The 12,850-nt window shown below is 40.6% G+C and overlaps 1 protein-coding gene across 2 annotated transcripts in view; it reads right to left on the bottom strand.

Moving 5' to 3' along the window:
• Nucleotides 1-12,363, bottom strand: part of CEMIP (cell migration inducing hyaluronan binding protein) — a 55,587-nt gene extending 43,224 nt beyond the window's left edge. The window contains exons 1-8 of one of the 2 annotated variants that reach the window (XM_017805252.1): nt 11,236-12,363; nt 8,266-8,418; nt 7,459-7,597; nt 6,454-6,690; nt 5,891-6,070; nt 1,796-1,866; nt 972-1,067; nt 221-342 (exon numbers count right to left, since the gene is read on the bottom strand). In XM_017805252.1, the coding sequence (XP_017660741.1) occupies nt 221-342; nt 972-1,067; nt 1,796-1,866; nt 5,891-6,070; nt 6,454-6,690; nt 7,459-7,597; nt 8,266-8,418; nt 11,236-11,311 (1,074 nt within the window). In that variant the 5' untranslated portion in view covers nt 11,312-12,363. The remainder of the gene's footprint in view (nt 1-220; nt 343-971; nt 1,068-1,795; nt 1,867-5,890; nt 6,071-6,453; nt 6,691-7,458; nt 7,598-8,265; nt 8,419-11,235) is intronic. The other variant, XM_017805251.1, reaches the window with a different exon arrangement.
• Nucleotides 12,364-12,850: the final 487 nt, after the last annotated feature.

The following is a 12,850-nucleotide window of genomic DNA, read 5'->3' as shown; positions in this document are numbered from 1 at the left end:
TTCATGCCAGAATTTACTGAAAGGAGCTCAATTCTATAAACTTTTGTCTCAGAATGATACAAGACTGAATACCAGGTCTCGTTGGTTATGTATTAGAGCGGTAAAGTCATTGGTGTCTTTTATTTAGAAACAAAAATTACTGACAAGCACAATTATTTTGGGGTTCAGTGTCAATGCAAAGAGGACTTGCCCCTCTAAAGTGAGCGGTAAGTCTGCCTACCTGGATGTCAATGGGCTGCCTACAGATTTTATCAGGATGAGCAGCTTTGAAGTCAGACAGCTTCTCCATGTCCTTAGATCTCACTTTATTAGGCTTCTCAAACCACTCTGTCCATTCTACATCTGGAGACAAGTGCAAACAAGAATAGTCATTTGAAAGTCAAGCTTAATGAGTGCAGCAAAAATGCATGAAGCATAATATGATCTCAGATATCATTCACAGGTTTCTTCACTCATGATCTGATTCCTGCCTCTTCCTGCCAGTGTGTCAGCCACTTTTAATGATGCTCTGAAGTGCAACCAGCCAAGGGAGAGCAGTTATTAAAAGCTACATAATTGGAGGGTGAGGTATGGGCATTATTAATAGATATGGCTTTTGGATCTGTGTCCTCCTTAGCTGCCTTTTCTGATCTTTCCGATCAAGTTGCGACCAGTTACTGTGTGTTGTCTGACACATGGACATGATGACTATGCAGTCAAAAGAAGTAAGAGGTTGTGTGTGATCTCTTAGATCATAGGAGATGGAATTTCATACCCCGTGCGGTAAAGGAAAAAGGATCCCAGTTATTCAGAGAGTCCTGGAGACAATTGGGGAAAGAATCTCTGAGTGCTCTTTACTTGGGTTTGTGGCGACATAAATAGCAGCTAGCAAGTCCACTCTTCCCAAATGGAAAAGAATTGCAATAAAAAGAATGATTCACCCTATTTGTCAGCTGTCTACTAGTGAGTTAAATAGCCCTCAGACCTCTTACCTTGAACCCACTCACTCGTCGAAGAGACGTTAAAATGTTCTCCATTCTCAGCTTTGAATAGTTTGAATACTTTGGCCACAGCTGACCCTCTGTGACCTGTTAAAAAAAAAACAAACCTTGGTACAATCACTGAATGCAATCAATAAAAGTCAGAACTGAAAAGGTAATGGTCTGTGTGCATGTTTGAATATTTTGGCTACATTATCCAAAATTAGCCCTGCACAACATCCAGAAAAATTTACTGATCTTGGAATGAGGCTTCAGACACTTTTATAACTGCTTGGATAATCAGGAGGAAAAATCTCCAAAAATCAAGAGAAATAAACCTCCCAATTATTTGTAATATATTACTATTTTTATTTGATGTTGTAGCAAGCCATATTGTTAACGTCATGAGAAGACAGATTCAAAAGTGTTCAGCTTGCAAGAAAATGGTTTCACAGGAGGATTTGAAGCTACAAATTCAGGATACACAGATTAAATTTTCAACTGGTGAGAACTGGGTCTGTTCCATAGCTTTGTGTCTAAGGGAGGCAGTGTCTGAACTCAACAAAGTTACATGGATTTACACTGGTGTAGAATCTCACCTCTTATATCAGGATTTGGATAACCTAAGCTATCCCCCACTCAGCTGTTTCAGCTGCATTAGTGGAAAGAAGCAATATGTACAGAGAGAATTCAATTAAATATGTCAAACCGTGAATTCCTCAAAACTTCAGTGTGATTCAGTGGCAAGTGGAAACACCATCAACCAAAATAATCTCAACCATAACTCCAGTAAGTTCCAGAGAGCATGTCAAGCCAGCATTTTGTGCATTAAATACCTTGATATTCAATGTGGTCTTCAACAGAAGAGGAGGGATTTCCTTTAATGGTAATAAAACTCCATGGGTGCCTGGAAAATGAGAAATGATCGAGTTATGTCAAGTATGAGATGCGTATTTTTCATAGCCCTGTGTTCTTACATTTCTCAGGGGCACCACATTCAAAACAGTCTGATTAGTGTCACAGGCAGCTTAGTTAAAATTAAAAATATCTTAACACTCTATATTTCTTCAGTAAATATATCAAAAGAGAAGGAAATTTGAAGACAAATCCCCACTTAAAACACTCCTGTAACAAGTGTGTTTCTTTTTTAAATGAGTGATTAAAGAAACTTGTTTGTGACAGACCCATGGGACACAGGCAACTCCCTGGGGAGCCTGAAAATAAATCTTTTGTGTGTGTGTATACACTAAAGAATATGAAAAGAAACCACTTCTGCTTAAATAAATTTAGCTCATGCTGAAACCTTGTATATCACAATTGTGTTTGGAATGACCCATGAGAATTTCTAATAGACAGACTGGCTGGCAAAGGACAATAAAAAATACTTAAATAGTCTCTGCATATCTAGTTTCCTTATTTTGAACACTGAACAGGGATGAAGGTTTATGACTCTGAATTGTCTATTCAAATGTGATCCCATGTCAGAAGTTGGTTCATTAGCACCTGATGGTTATTGATTGAGTGGGTTCAATAGCTATCACTGGAGAATGACCACATGGATGAGAAAGCAATGGATACAGGGAGTAAATTGCCTCCCAACCTTGGAGATGAACCCAATTAGCAGGGGTCAGGAGGAATTTTTATCTTCAAAATAGGAGTAGTTCAGGCATATCTGCTCTTAATGACTTAGAGAATAAAAAAATATGCTTTTAGGGTGGTAGGGTGGAATTTAGCAAAACCTCCCATAGATTAGATCATTAGATCTATAGTTATAAATATCCAGTCATTTAAGTTGCATCAGGATTTACCCTTGAGTCCTGCAGGTCATCTTATATTGACCATTCGCTGGTATAAGCCAAGTTCCAAACCACTCTGGGACTCCAGGAGAAAACACATACGGGCATTGACAGAGAGCCACTAAAACACTCACAAATCACCACTGCTGTGAGCTGGGCTTTGCTGGGATTCCCAGCCCCAGGCTTGGGGAGCAGCAGGTTCTGGGTGAGCACTGGCGCACCCCGTGCTGTGCCATGGCCCCAGAAATGTGCTGGACGCGGCTGCTCAAGGAGAGGGAGTTCCAGCAGCGTGTCCTCAGCCCCAGCACAGGCCAGGCTCAGTGGAAGCTGCCAGCACAACTGCCTCGGGAGCCTGCCAGCGAGCCAGATGCTCCTGCTGGAAAACTTGCCTGTGAGCCAATTGCCAAAGGCACTGACAGGCTGTGATCTCCATCCAGGGAGAGAGGGGGATGGGGGCAGGAAGGACACTTTATCACTCAGCAGTAAAGACAGATATTTTTTGTTGTTGTTTGTTGTTGTTATTATTATTATTAATGTTTTGGTACACCAAATTTGAAACATGACCAAAAAAAATGATACCACAAAAACAATCTAAAGAATAAAAGCTATTTAGTTCTGCAACTCAAGGTTTGGCCCCATTTCATGTGTTAAAATACTTGTTTCTCCCAGTTATTTTACCACTAAAAATAGTTTTAAAGTCATTCAACCCTGACATATAAGGACACATGCAATCTGTTTGGGTTTTATGAAACGAAGCGACCAACAAGTCCGGAGCCAAAGTGGTGATATTTGGGTGGGATTCCAAAGAGAACAACTATGTCATCAAGTGCAAAAAGGCTTTCTCTTCATTTATTAGTAAAAGGAAAAAAAAAAAAAAGGCTCACACTATAAGAGTAAACACACTTTTTGAAAGGACAACAATAAAGGAGGAATGCAAGATTTTCCTTTCATTCCTAGTGTTCTGGACTCAGCAAACAGGCAATTGAAAAGAGATGCCAGGACCACAGAAACATTTCTGGATAAATCAGCATTGCTCATCAGCTCTGCTACAGCGAGGGGGAGTTGCACAACTTTACAATCTGGTTGAATTTGGAGCAACTGGAGATAGGAATTTTTCCCTATAACGCCCACCAACACCCTCCCCAGAAAACAACACAATACACAGTATGGCTCAATAGCCTGACTCAAGTGGCACCTCACAAAATGTGAAACTGAAATTTCCTGAGCCCGGGGCTTACACTGTTATTGTCTGAGTGGTGCCCATGGCCAGGCCCAGCCACTGGCAAGGAGCTGAGAAGGTCTGACAGCCAGGATTCAGTGGGACCAGCCAGGAAACCCCAGTGCCGGGCAGTGAGTGGTGACAGGCAGGTTAGAAAGAAAAATCCGTTGGCTCTCCTCAGCCAGAGCCTGCCTTGGCCATAGAGATTAAAGTCTGTATATGTGTGTGTCATTTTCTCATTCTGAGCATTGTTTTTTATAAGGTACTTCAAAAAATTTCAAAAAGTCAGGTATGTGCATCCTTATTCATAGCTATAGATGCGTCTGAAATGTAAACCAGTACATCTAAATCTTGTTACACTGAAGTGGAAGTTCAATGTGCTCAAGGAGAAAAGGCTGGATACACCTGACAAATCTGCCTGTCTTCCACTGTGCAATCCAACAGCCTTTCTAAGTCTGGTCCCAGCTGCCATCCAGACAATGTGTTTTTTGAGAGCTGATGAACTTAAACTCTGAGAACACTCCTAAAAATACGATATTCTAAATAACATAGCAGATATTTTTCCGCACATTTTTCCATACACAATTATGCTGGTGGAAGACAGTATTGACCAACTACTACCCCATTATTGTACCCACAATGTCTTAATAATTTATAGAATGAAATATTGTGGTATTTCAGATAACAGCATGGCAAGGATTAGCTTTTTGACTGCAAACAATAAAAATGCTGAAAGTCACACTTCCATGGATAAACTTCTATGGTATTTCCATTATAAGCATTGATGGCTAAGTGGTGAGAAACTTGCATTAAACACCACAGAAGCCTAAAAACATAAAGTACTATTTACTTTTTGTAAACATATGTAAAACCCATCAAGTTCTTTCTGTTGAACAATTGGGAAAAAAAGTATAATTTTCAAAAATCATTTTCTGTTTCCCTAATTCCAGTATATGGAAAAAAACCCCAGCAGGCTACTGGGCTTAATATGGGGCCTGGATATTTGAGAGCAAGAATTGCACTGATGGAGATTGCCTGATTTTGGAGACCATTTCTGCAGCCTTGGTTGATTCTTTGAAATGTGTTGTCTGGTGCACAGGAGTCCATGTAGCATTCGAGACAACCTCTTCATCAACCACCCCAAATCTTACTCCATCTGTGTGTGCCCAGCTGACACATGTCTGTTTCCACAGACTGCTGTATTGAATCACTTCTCCCTACAAGGCAGATTTTGTGCGTCTGTGTGTGTGTGTGTGTTCTGCAGTCACCCTCTTAGTGCCTCATAAAAAAAAAAAAGCCTACATAAATTCAGATAAACACAAAAATTATAATGGCTACAGTTGGGTAAATAGCAAGTATTCCCAACAGTGTGTGTGCCAACACAGACACTGTTTTGGCCACAAAAGTATTTACAGTCCACAGCATAAATCCATGCTTGCTAAATTTTTTTGCTGCACAAGTCCCCAAATCTGTATTGGACAAGCTGAAGAATGTGCTGTATGTATGTCTATATGTGTTTAGCCAGGGCTGCACAGCAATTATTCTACCCTCCTTAATGTCCAGCCCATCTAATCCACTGTGTGTGTAAAAATATGCCTCTTAAATCTTTGGGGGATGGCTTGAAAATAAATTGGAATATGCATCTTGTGGGAACAATATCTTGAAAAACATCTTTTTTAATGTGAATCATATGCTATTCCTCAATCTGCTAGCAAAAATACCCAGTACAGACACTGAGTGCATCTGAAACTATCTAATTAACTGCTAAAACTTCAGATTGAAAAGTTTCCCTCTTTTTTTTTTTTTTTCTTCCCATGTGAAAGAACTTTGTGCCTTTGAGAGAGTGGAACTATTTGGACATCTCAGGAAAATAATAAAGCCTCTGTGCTGGGAGAACTGGCAGGACTGGCACATACCTAAACCCAAGGTGGAGGAAATGCTTGCTGCCCAGTTTGGTCATTGCTTTCCTGGCCAAGTCATCCAAGTTTCTGGATCCTTCATCGTTCACTGCAACCGAGAGGATCATGCCATTCGCAACTCTGCCCAAATACTGGGCAAGACGGATACTTTCCTCTTTTGCTCTGTAGGTATCAAACCTGAAGTGATAAAAACACCCATAAGCATTTACTTCAGTGACCACTACACCTTTATGTACTGAAAAGCAATTGCTATTAAGAAATTACTCTTTTGTATTGTTTACAGTAATGATATTATCCCATTGCAAAAGCCCTTATCTAACAGGGTACATGAGGGGTTTCTGTTAAGCCAAATTGTTTAAACTCTAGTTGACAGACTAGCAAGGCAGTACCACTACTAACTCTCTGTTTTTGGAGATTACTGATCTAGAAAGAATTGAACAGACATGCAATAACACCCATTTGAACAAGATGCTAAAATGTGTGTTTCTGAGCTTGTTGAGATGCTGTCCCCAACCCATTCCCAAAGATCCTCACATCCAGACAGTCAAAAAGTCACTCACCGATCTGAATGGACAACTGCCCCTGTCTTTGGGTCAATAACATGGACAATGACACCTCGATGGCCCCAGCTCCTTTCAAAGTAATATCCACCTTCTTCCATGCCACCAGGATGAAGAGTCTTGTTTAAGAAAGTCCAGGACAGCTTTTTCTTTCCGTGGATCTCAAGAGTGCCACCTTTACCTACTCCAAGATACTTCTGCCCAAAGTAAGGATCTGGCTGGCTGCCGTCATCGGCTCTGCAGCAGGAAGGGAGCAAAGGTTTGGGTTTGTATCTGACAGTCAAGGAGCCTCTCTCCTTGTGCTGCTATGGCCTGAGGGGAGAAGTGTCGTGATTTGCAGAGCATTTCTTTCAGGTACTCCAAGCAGTTACCCACATTGTACAGAAAATAAATTATTTTAAATAGTACTAGCAACTACTGAAGACCAACAGCAATCTGGAACACAGGTTATACATGCTATATTCATTTTACCCAGGCCAGAGGAGGCCTGGGCCAGACTGAGCGACACATCTGTATTTTTGAATTCTGGGGGCAGTTAGGACCCTAACCAGGAGCTAGGAGGTCTAGTGGTTGTTAAATATGAATTTGGCATCCTTGAAATTCTAAGAGATCCTGTAGCAATCTGCAAGACATAAAGGTATTATCCTCCAACTCACCACTCTCATGCAGAAAGAAAGGATGTTTAAGGAGGGGAATTTTCAGACTAAAAGAAATCCACAGGTTTTAAGCCTATTCTAGAAAATCATCTTTGAGTGGTGGGAAGGTGCATGCTGATTCTCTGGCATGACCAAACATGCCAGTGTTCATATCCCAGTAGAAGAGTAAAAAAAACAACCCACACCTGCATCAATTTTTATGGGCCATTTAAATTGTCTAAAAAGTTACTGAATTTTCCACAGAGCACCGATATCCAAGAAAATGTAATTTTAAGGAACATTTTTTGTCCCTTGATGTGGAGGAGAGATCCTAGAAAGTTCAAAGATAATATTTAACGTGCGTACATACCGCCCATATAAGATGATATCCACATTGCCTTGGTAAGGGCACAGCTCACTGCCAATGTGTAACTCTCCATCATTTTCAATGAGTATGTGTCTGGTACGCAGAGTGATAGGCTGCACATCATCTTTAATGACCAGTTTTCCTAAGTAGAAAAGGTTACAACATTTGCTTTATCACACAGCAGCTCATCAGAGGTTGTGGTATCGTTGTGCCAAACCCAGTGCTGGGCTCTCATCTCAATTTTTGAAAAATTCTGCCCGTCCACCCAAAACAGCTCTCAATACAAATCCTAAAGACATTACACATTTTCTATTCAGTGCAGGTCCTGAAGAATGCAATTAAGATTTGTGGGAGGAGGACTCGTTCAAAACTGAGAAAGAAATTCAGAGTTAAGATGAATAAAAGCTATTAATGGCAGTAACACTATGACTCTTTCCTTGAAGACTTGGAGGCACACATGCATTTGTCTGTCCTGAGGCCCTGAGAATAAAACTATTGTAGTATGATGTTATCAGGCCAGTGATTTAATAAAAAAATGCTTTTGAATCAAATCACAGAAGTAGAACTGATCATTTTTCTGAGCTACTTTTGTAAATTCTCCAGAAAGGACAGAAAATAGGTTGGTTATAACAAGTTAAGAATCTCAGCATCTCAGCTGCCGCCCAGCCTGGGACTGAAGTGAAGCTGTGTTTGCCCAGTAGCCACCCACTTCTCAGCAAGATGCAGGAAGCTCTCCCAGCATGATGCAGTGATGTAGGCAGCCACAGTGGAAAGCAGGCTTCACCCAGCCTTGCCACCAGCACGTTTTACCTCCATCGGTGATGTGGATAGAGTGGACGGTCGCAGAAGAGGAGAGAAGGAGCTTCCTGCCATTACTGATTTCAACACGGTTTTCTTCATTGTGACCTGGATTCCAGTTTTCTAACTCAGGATCTTTGTCAGGACATGTGACAGTTGCTTCTGCTGGGTAGAGATGGAGAGTGAAGACAATCACCATTTGTTTGATGTGGGACAGAAAGCTCCGTATCAGGGCATCTTTACAGTATCATTCCCAGTACCCCCCTTTGCTGACTCTCTGGAACACAGCAATACCTCAGTGCAGCAGAGTACATGTGGGTCACGACCAAAAGAAAACAAACAGCAGTTTAAGCTGTATGGTTTTCTGTTTTCTGGAAGCATGGAAAATCCCGATGCAAAGAAGCCTTGCAAGGGATGGGATTTCTAGAAAACTATGAAGAAGGGGTTGTAACTGAGCCCTTCCTGCAGTGACATTCAGATCTGTTCATACCATCCAGACACAAAGCCTTTCACAAGCCCAGGGAAGGTGTTGATGAAAGAATAAAACAACTACTACCTTTAAAAATGCCCCCAAAGCACTTGCTTTATTTTAGGTAAAGATGTTAAAATTTGGTTGCATTCTGTATTTTCACTGGAGATGGAAAATAAAAGAGCTCAAACTAATGTGAAAACACCAAACACCAAGGAATTACCAATACATCTAGTAAGAGAGAGCAACAGGAATCTCACAAGAGTGTGTACATATTTGTGAGCTTTTCCAGGCAGAAGCAATAAGGATTCGTTCAGTTTAGGATCACACATCACCAGCCTCCACACACTAATTTGATGATGAGCTGCCATGACATGTTAGTCTAAACAGCTCATACCAAATCCAAGAGTCTCATGTTGTAAGTATTAACTTAAGGTAAAATATTTCCCTGATACACCTCAGTCTATATGTGAGCCTCATGTCTTACTCTAATCAACAAAAGTGCGATGAGAGTCTCATGTGTGATGCATATTTTCTGAGGGTAGAACCCTTCCTAATCCTAGGAAGCTGAGGTCAGTGGAAGTTTGAACAATGAGCCCTTTGCTTTTAGAAATGGCTGGGAGTTCTCACCAGCTTTCTAACAAAAGCACCATAGAGAAAACGACAGGATTGACAAATCAGTGATGATAGACATGGGATAAACACCTTGACCTCAGCAGGTTATGTCTCTGGCAATTAATATAGTAAAGTTGGGTGGGTTTTGCCCCACAGATACTGACGCATTCACTTATTATTGGAAAGGACAATGATGTGAATCTATGCAAGGAAACATTCCCTGGTGCTAGTGTAGTTGACAGCCAGTTGTTTTTATGCTGCCACTCTGAAACTTGAAGGACATCTGTAATTCCACAGAAACAGAAACAAAATCTGTCCATCTGCACTCAGTTTCCTCTCACATTCCTCCACCAGCTTCATGTCTTAAGAAAACAATAGAATTGGACCAGCCATGGCCTTAATGTCTCCAGAGCCCCATTAAATACCATCTATTCAAGGTAAGCAAGGGATGTTTCATGTGGGCTACATATGCCTTGGCTCTCTGCAAACTTTTTCCATATACATTAAGAAATCAAATCAGAGAGGGCCAATAATCTACCAGGTAGCAAGTCAGATACTGATAAACATCCAGGAACTGATTTTGATACCATTTGTGCCAGCTGAAAGATGGAAATGTATCAGTAATGTGGGGCCACTTTTTCCGATTTACAGTAATTAAGAAAAATAAGAAGGTGTTTCTGGGTTCCTACCAGAAGACACACAGAATTAATAAAAGTGAGAAAAGATAAATATTTCAGACAGGAAACGGGGCTTAGATGTTCAAATATAACTATAATATACACTGACAATAAAATTAAAAACAAAAGAAAGGCCTGTTTTTTCTCTGGGAATAAGGATAATAGAAAAATTTGCTTATGATGAGAAGTGATATAAAGCCAAAAGAATCAATTCAAATGTAGAGGTATAATTTATCAGCTAGATGAAGTGGACAGGACAAAAACTTGTTCATTTTTCCATTTACTGATTATACCAGTATCCAAAGATGGCTTGTGCCCCCAAATTCATTATTTTGAAACAGAGAGGTAGACAGTGAAGCCTAAAGGGAAATCAAGAGGAATTTATGCTGATGTTTGGGACGACAATCAGCAAAAGTCAGTGCAACCCAGAACAAAGGACCCAAATTCCCAATTTCATTAACCAATTTGTACCAGGAGCTGTGCACATCACCCACATCTGCTGTGCCAAGGACACCGTCAGGCTGAGCATCTTCTGCCAGCTGGTCCAGCTACCTTGACAGCTTGATTATTACTCTCATTGTCATTTTTTAAATAAAAGTGCAAATTCTACCCAGCATGAGGAATTAACTGAATGTTTGCTTCTTGACCAAAAGGGCCTGAGCATGACAATGGAAGGTTTCTTCATGCAGCTGCAGTGTTTGGGGCAAGACATATGGTCTCTTTGTTTTAAACAAATACAAACCTCCAAATTAGCTGTATATAGAATATGTAAATCAAGCTCCCCTTTTCCCCTTCCCCTCAACTGCTTTGTAACAGGACTACTTGGAAGAGAAAAAACCCAAGGGACAGGGATGTCCCACCCACATCTGAGCTAGGGCAACGCAGCAAAATATTCGGCATCACCTCCCTCAGCCACAGCTACTGGGACCTGAGGTTTCTTTTGTTATTTCTTTGTGGCAGTTTGTTGGGTTTGGTTTAAGAATGTGTGGCAGAGTCTGAGGGATTTCTGAGGGTTCTTTCACCTGCTCAGAAATTTCACTCTTTGCCACTCCAGCTGCCCTCAGCTGGGAATGTTGGCCCATCAGAAAACTGCTTTTCTCCTGAGTTTTCTCACTCTGTCTTTGACTCTTATAAAAAGAAGAGCGAAAAGCTGCTCAGTCCAAACCTGTTAAAAATAGCATTATAAACCATGCCCTTTTTCCCCATGGCAAGAAAACTTACCTGTGCTTACTGAAGAGACTACAAACAGAAAATAAATGAACTTTCCAGCCAGGTACTGGGAGGTAGGTAGAGTCATTGTTCAGGATTTTTAGTTCTCTGGATGGATACCTGTGAAAAAAAAAAAAGAATATTAAGGAAATGTCACTTTTTTTGTTTTGTTTTCCAGCTCATTCACTGCACAAAATAATAAAAAAGGAGGTTATATCCAGCTTTATGCCAGATCACTTCCACTCCCATTCAGCTTGATGGCTGAGAACACCTTTGCACTGCTCAGGGACCAGCCCGAATAGAGAGAGAAGCCATGGGCAGCTCCTAACCCTTTGTTTGGTTTAGGATAAACCCACTCAGGAATCCAAATAGACACTCAGAAAGCAGCCACCAGCTGTAACCAAAAACACCCTAGGAATGTGGTATAAACACATCCAGTGTCAGGACTCTCTAGGGCTGCATATTCACGCGTGCTAAAAAGTAATGAAACACAACAGAGGAGGCGTTTGCAGAGTGACAGATTTTCTCGAAGTAACCTTTCGGCGGCACCTCTCCCCCCCCACCCCGAACTACCCACACATTTTTAGCAATGGTGTTTTGTGTACCCCTGAGATAAACCGTACTCACACTTCCAACCTGAAGCCTGCAGTTTCTTAGATTTCAGATCTAAGAAAATATTGTCTGTTTGGTGTGCCAGCTCAGAATTTTCTTGCAAAACCAAAAGCTGCTTTTGAAACCAGTCTACCTAATGTTGTTTTTGTTTCTTCCATAGCCAACCCCCAGCAAAAACAAACAAGCAGTGTCATGAAAGTCAAAGTTAGAATTAATGTGATTCTCTCTGGTCTCCGGTGATTGATTCTGCAGCTCTGCCTCAGGCTCATGACAATTTATTGACATGTGTATTCACAGGGAGGCAAGGACACCCACTTCTGTATTCATAAGGCACTGTTTAAAATTCACATGTAGTCCTTGGAGCCTTTAGGTTTTATCATATAAGCCAGTGTCTGAGGAATATCAAAGACGTTTATTTGTAGCTGTCATGTCACATCCCACTGATGAAACAGGATAAATGTATGTATCACACCACTTAGTTTGATGCAAAAATAAGCACAGAAAAAAATTCCAGGGTGCCCCAATTTCTTTAGGGCAAAAAACACATGTTATTTTTCATGTCACTTGTTAATATAAGCTAAACAAAAAAAAAAAAAAATGAGAAAATGACATGGAAGAAGCAAGGATTTTGTTGAGCAGATTTTGCAGTGTATATATGCAAAACACCACTTAGTTTGATGCAAAAATAAGCACAGAAAAAAATTCCAGGGTGCCCCAATTTCTTTAGGGCAAAAAACACATGTTATTTTTCATGTCACTTGTTAATATAAGCTAAACAAAAAAAAAAAAAATGAGAAAATGACATGGAAGAAGCAAGGATTTTGTTGAGCAGATTTTGCAGTGTGTATATGCAAAACACGTCTGTACTTTTCGTAAAGGTGATACAGCTCAAAGTACAATGATGGGCTCAAACCACATGTAATTCAGTGATTGTATTAAAAATAGCATTAGAACCAGATTTTATCGGAAATATTTCAGCAGGGAAATGTTTGTTTGCTTTGGTATAGTGCATTTA

This window comes from Lepidothrix coronata, unplaced genomic scaffold, assembly GCF_001604755.1.
Source record: "Lepidothrix coronata isolate B3197 unplaced genomic scaffold, Lepidothrix_coronata-1.0 Scaffold11, whole genome shotgun sequence".
Taxonomy (NCBI): Eukaryota; Metazoa; Chordata; class Aves; order Passeriformes; family Pipridae; genus Lepidothrix; species Lepidothrix coronata.
Note: the sequence above shows the minus strand (reverse complement) of the source record. Positions and strands in the feature narration are given on the sequence as shown.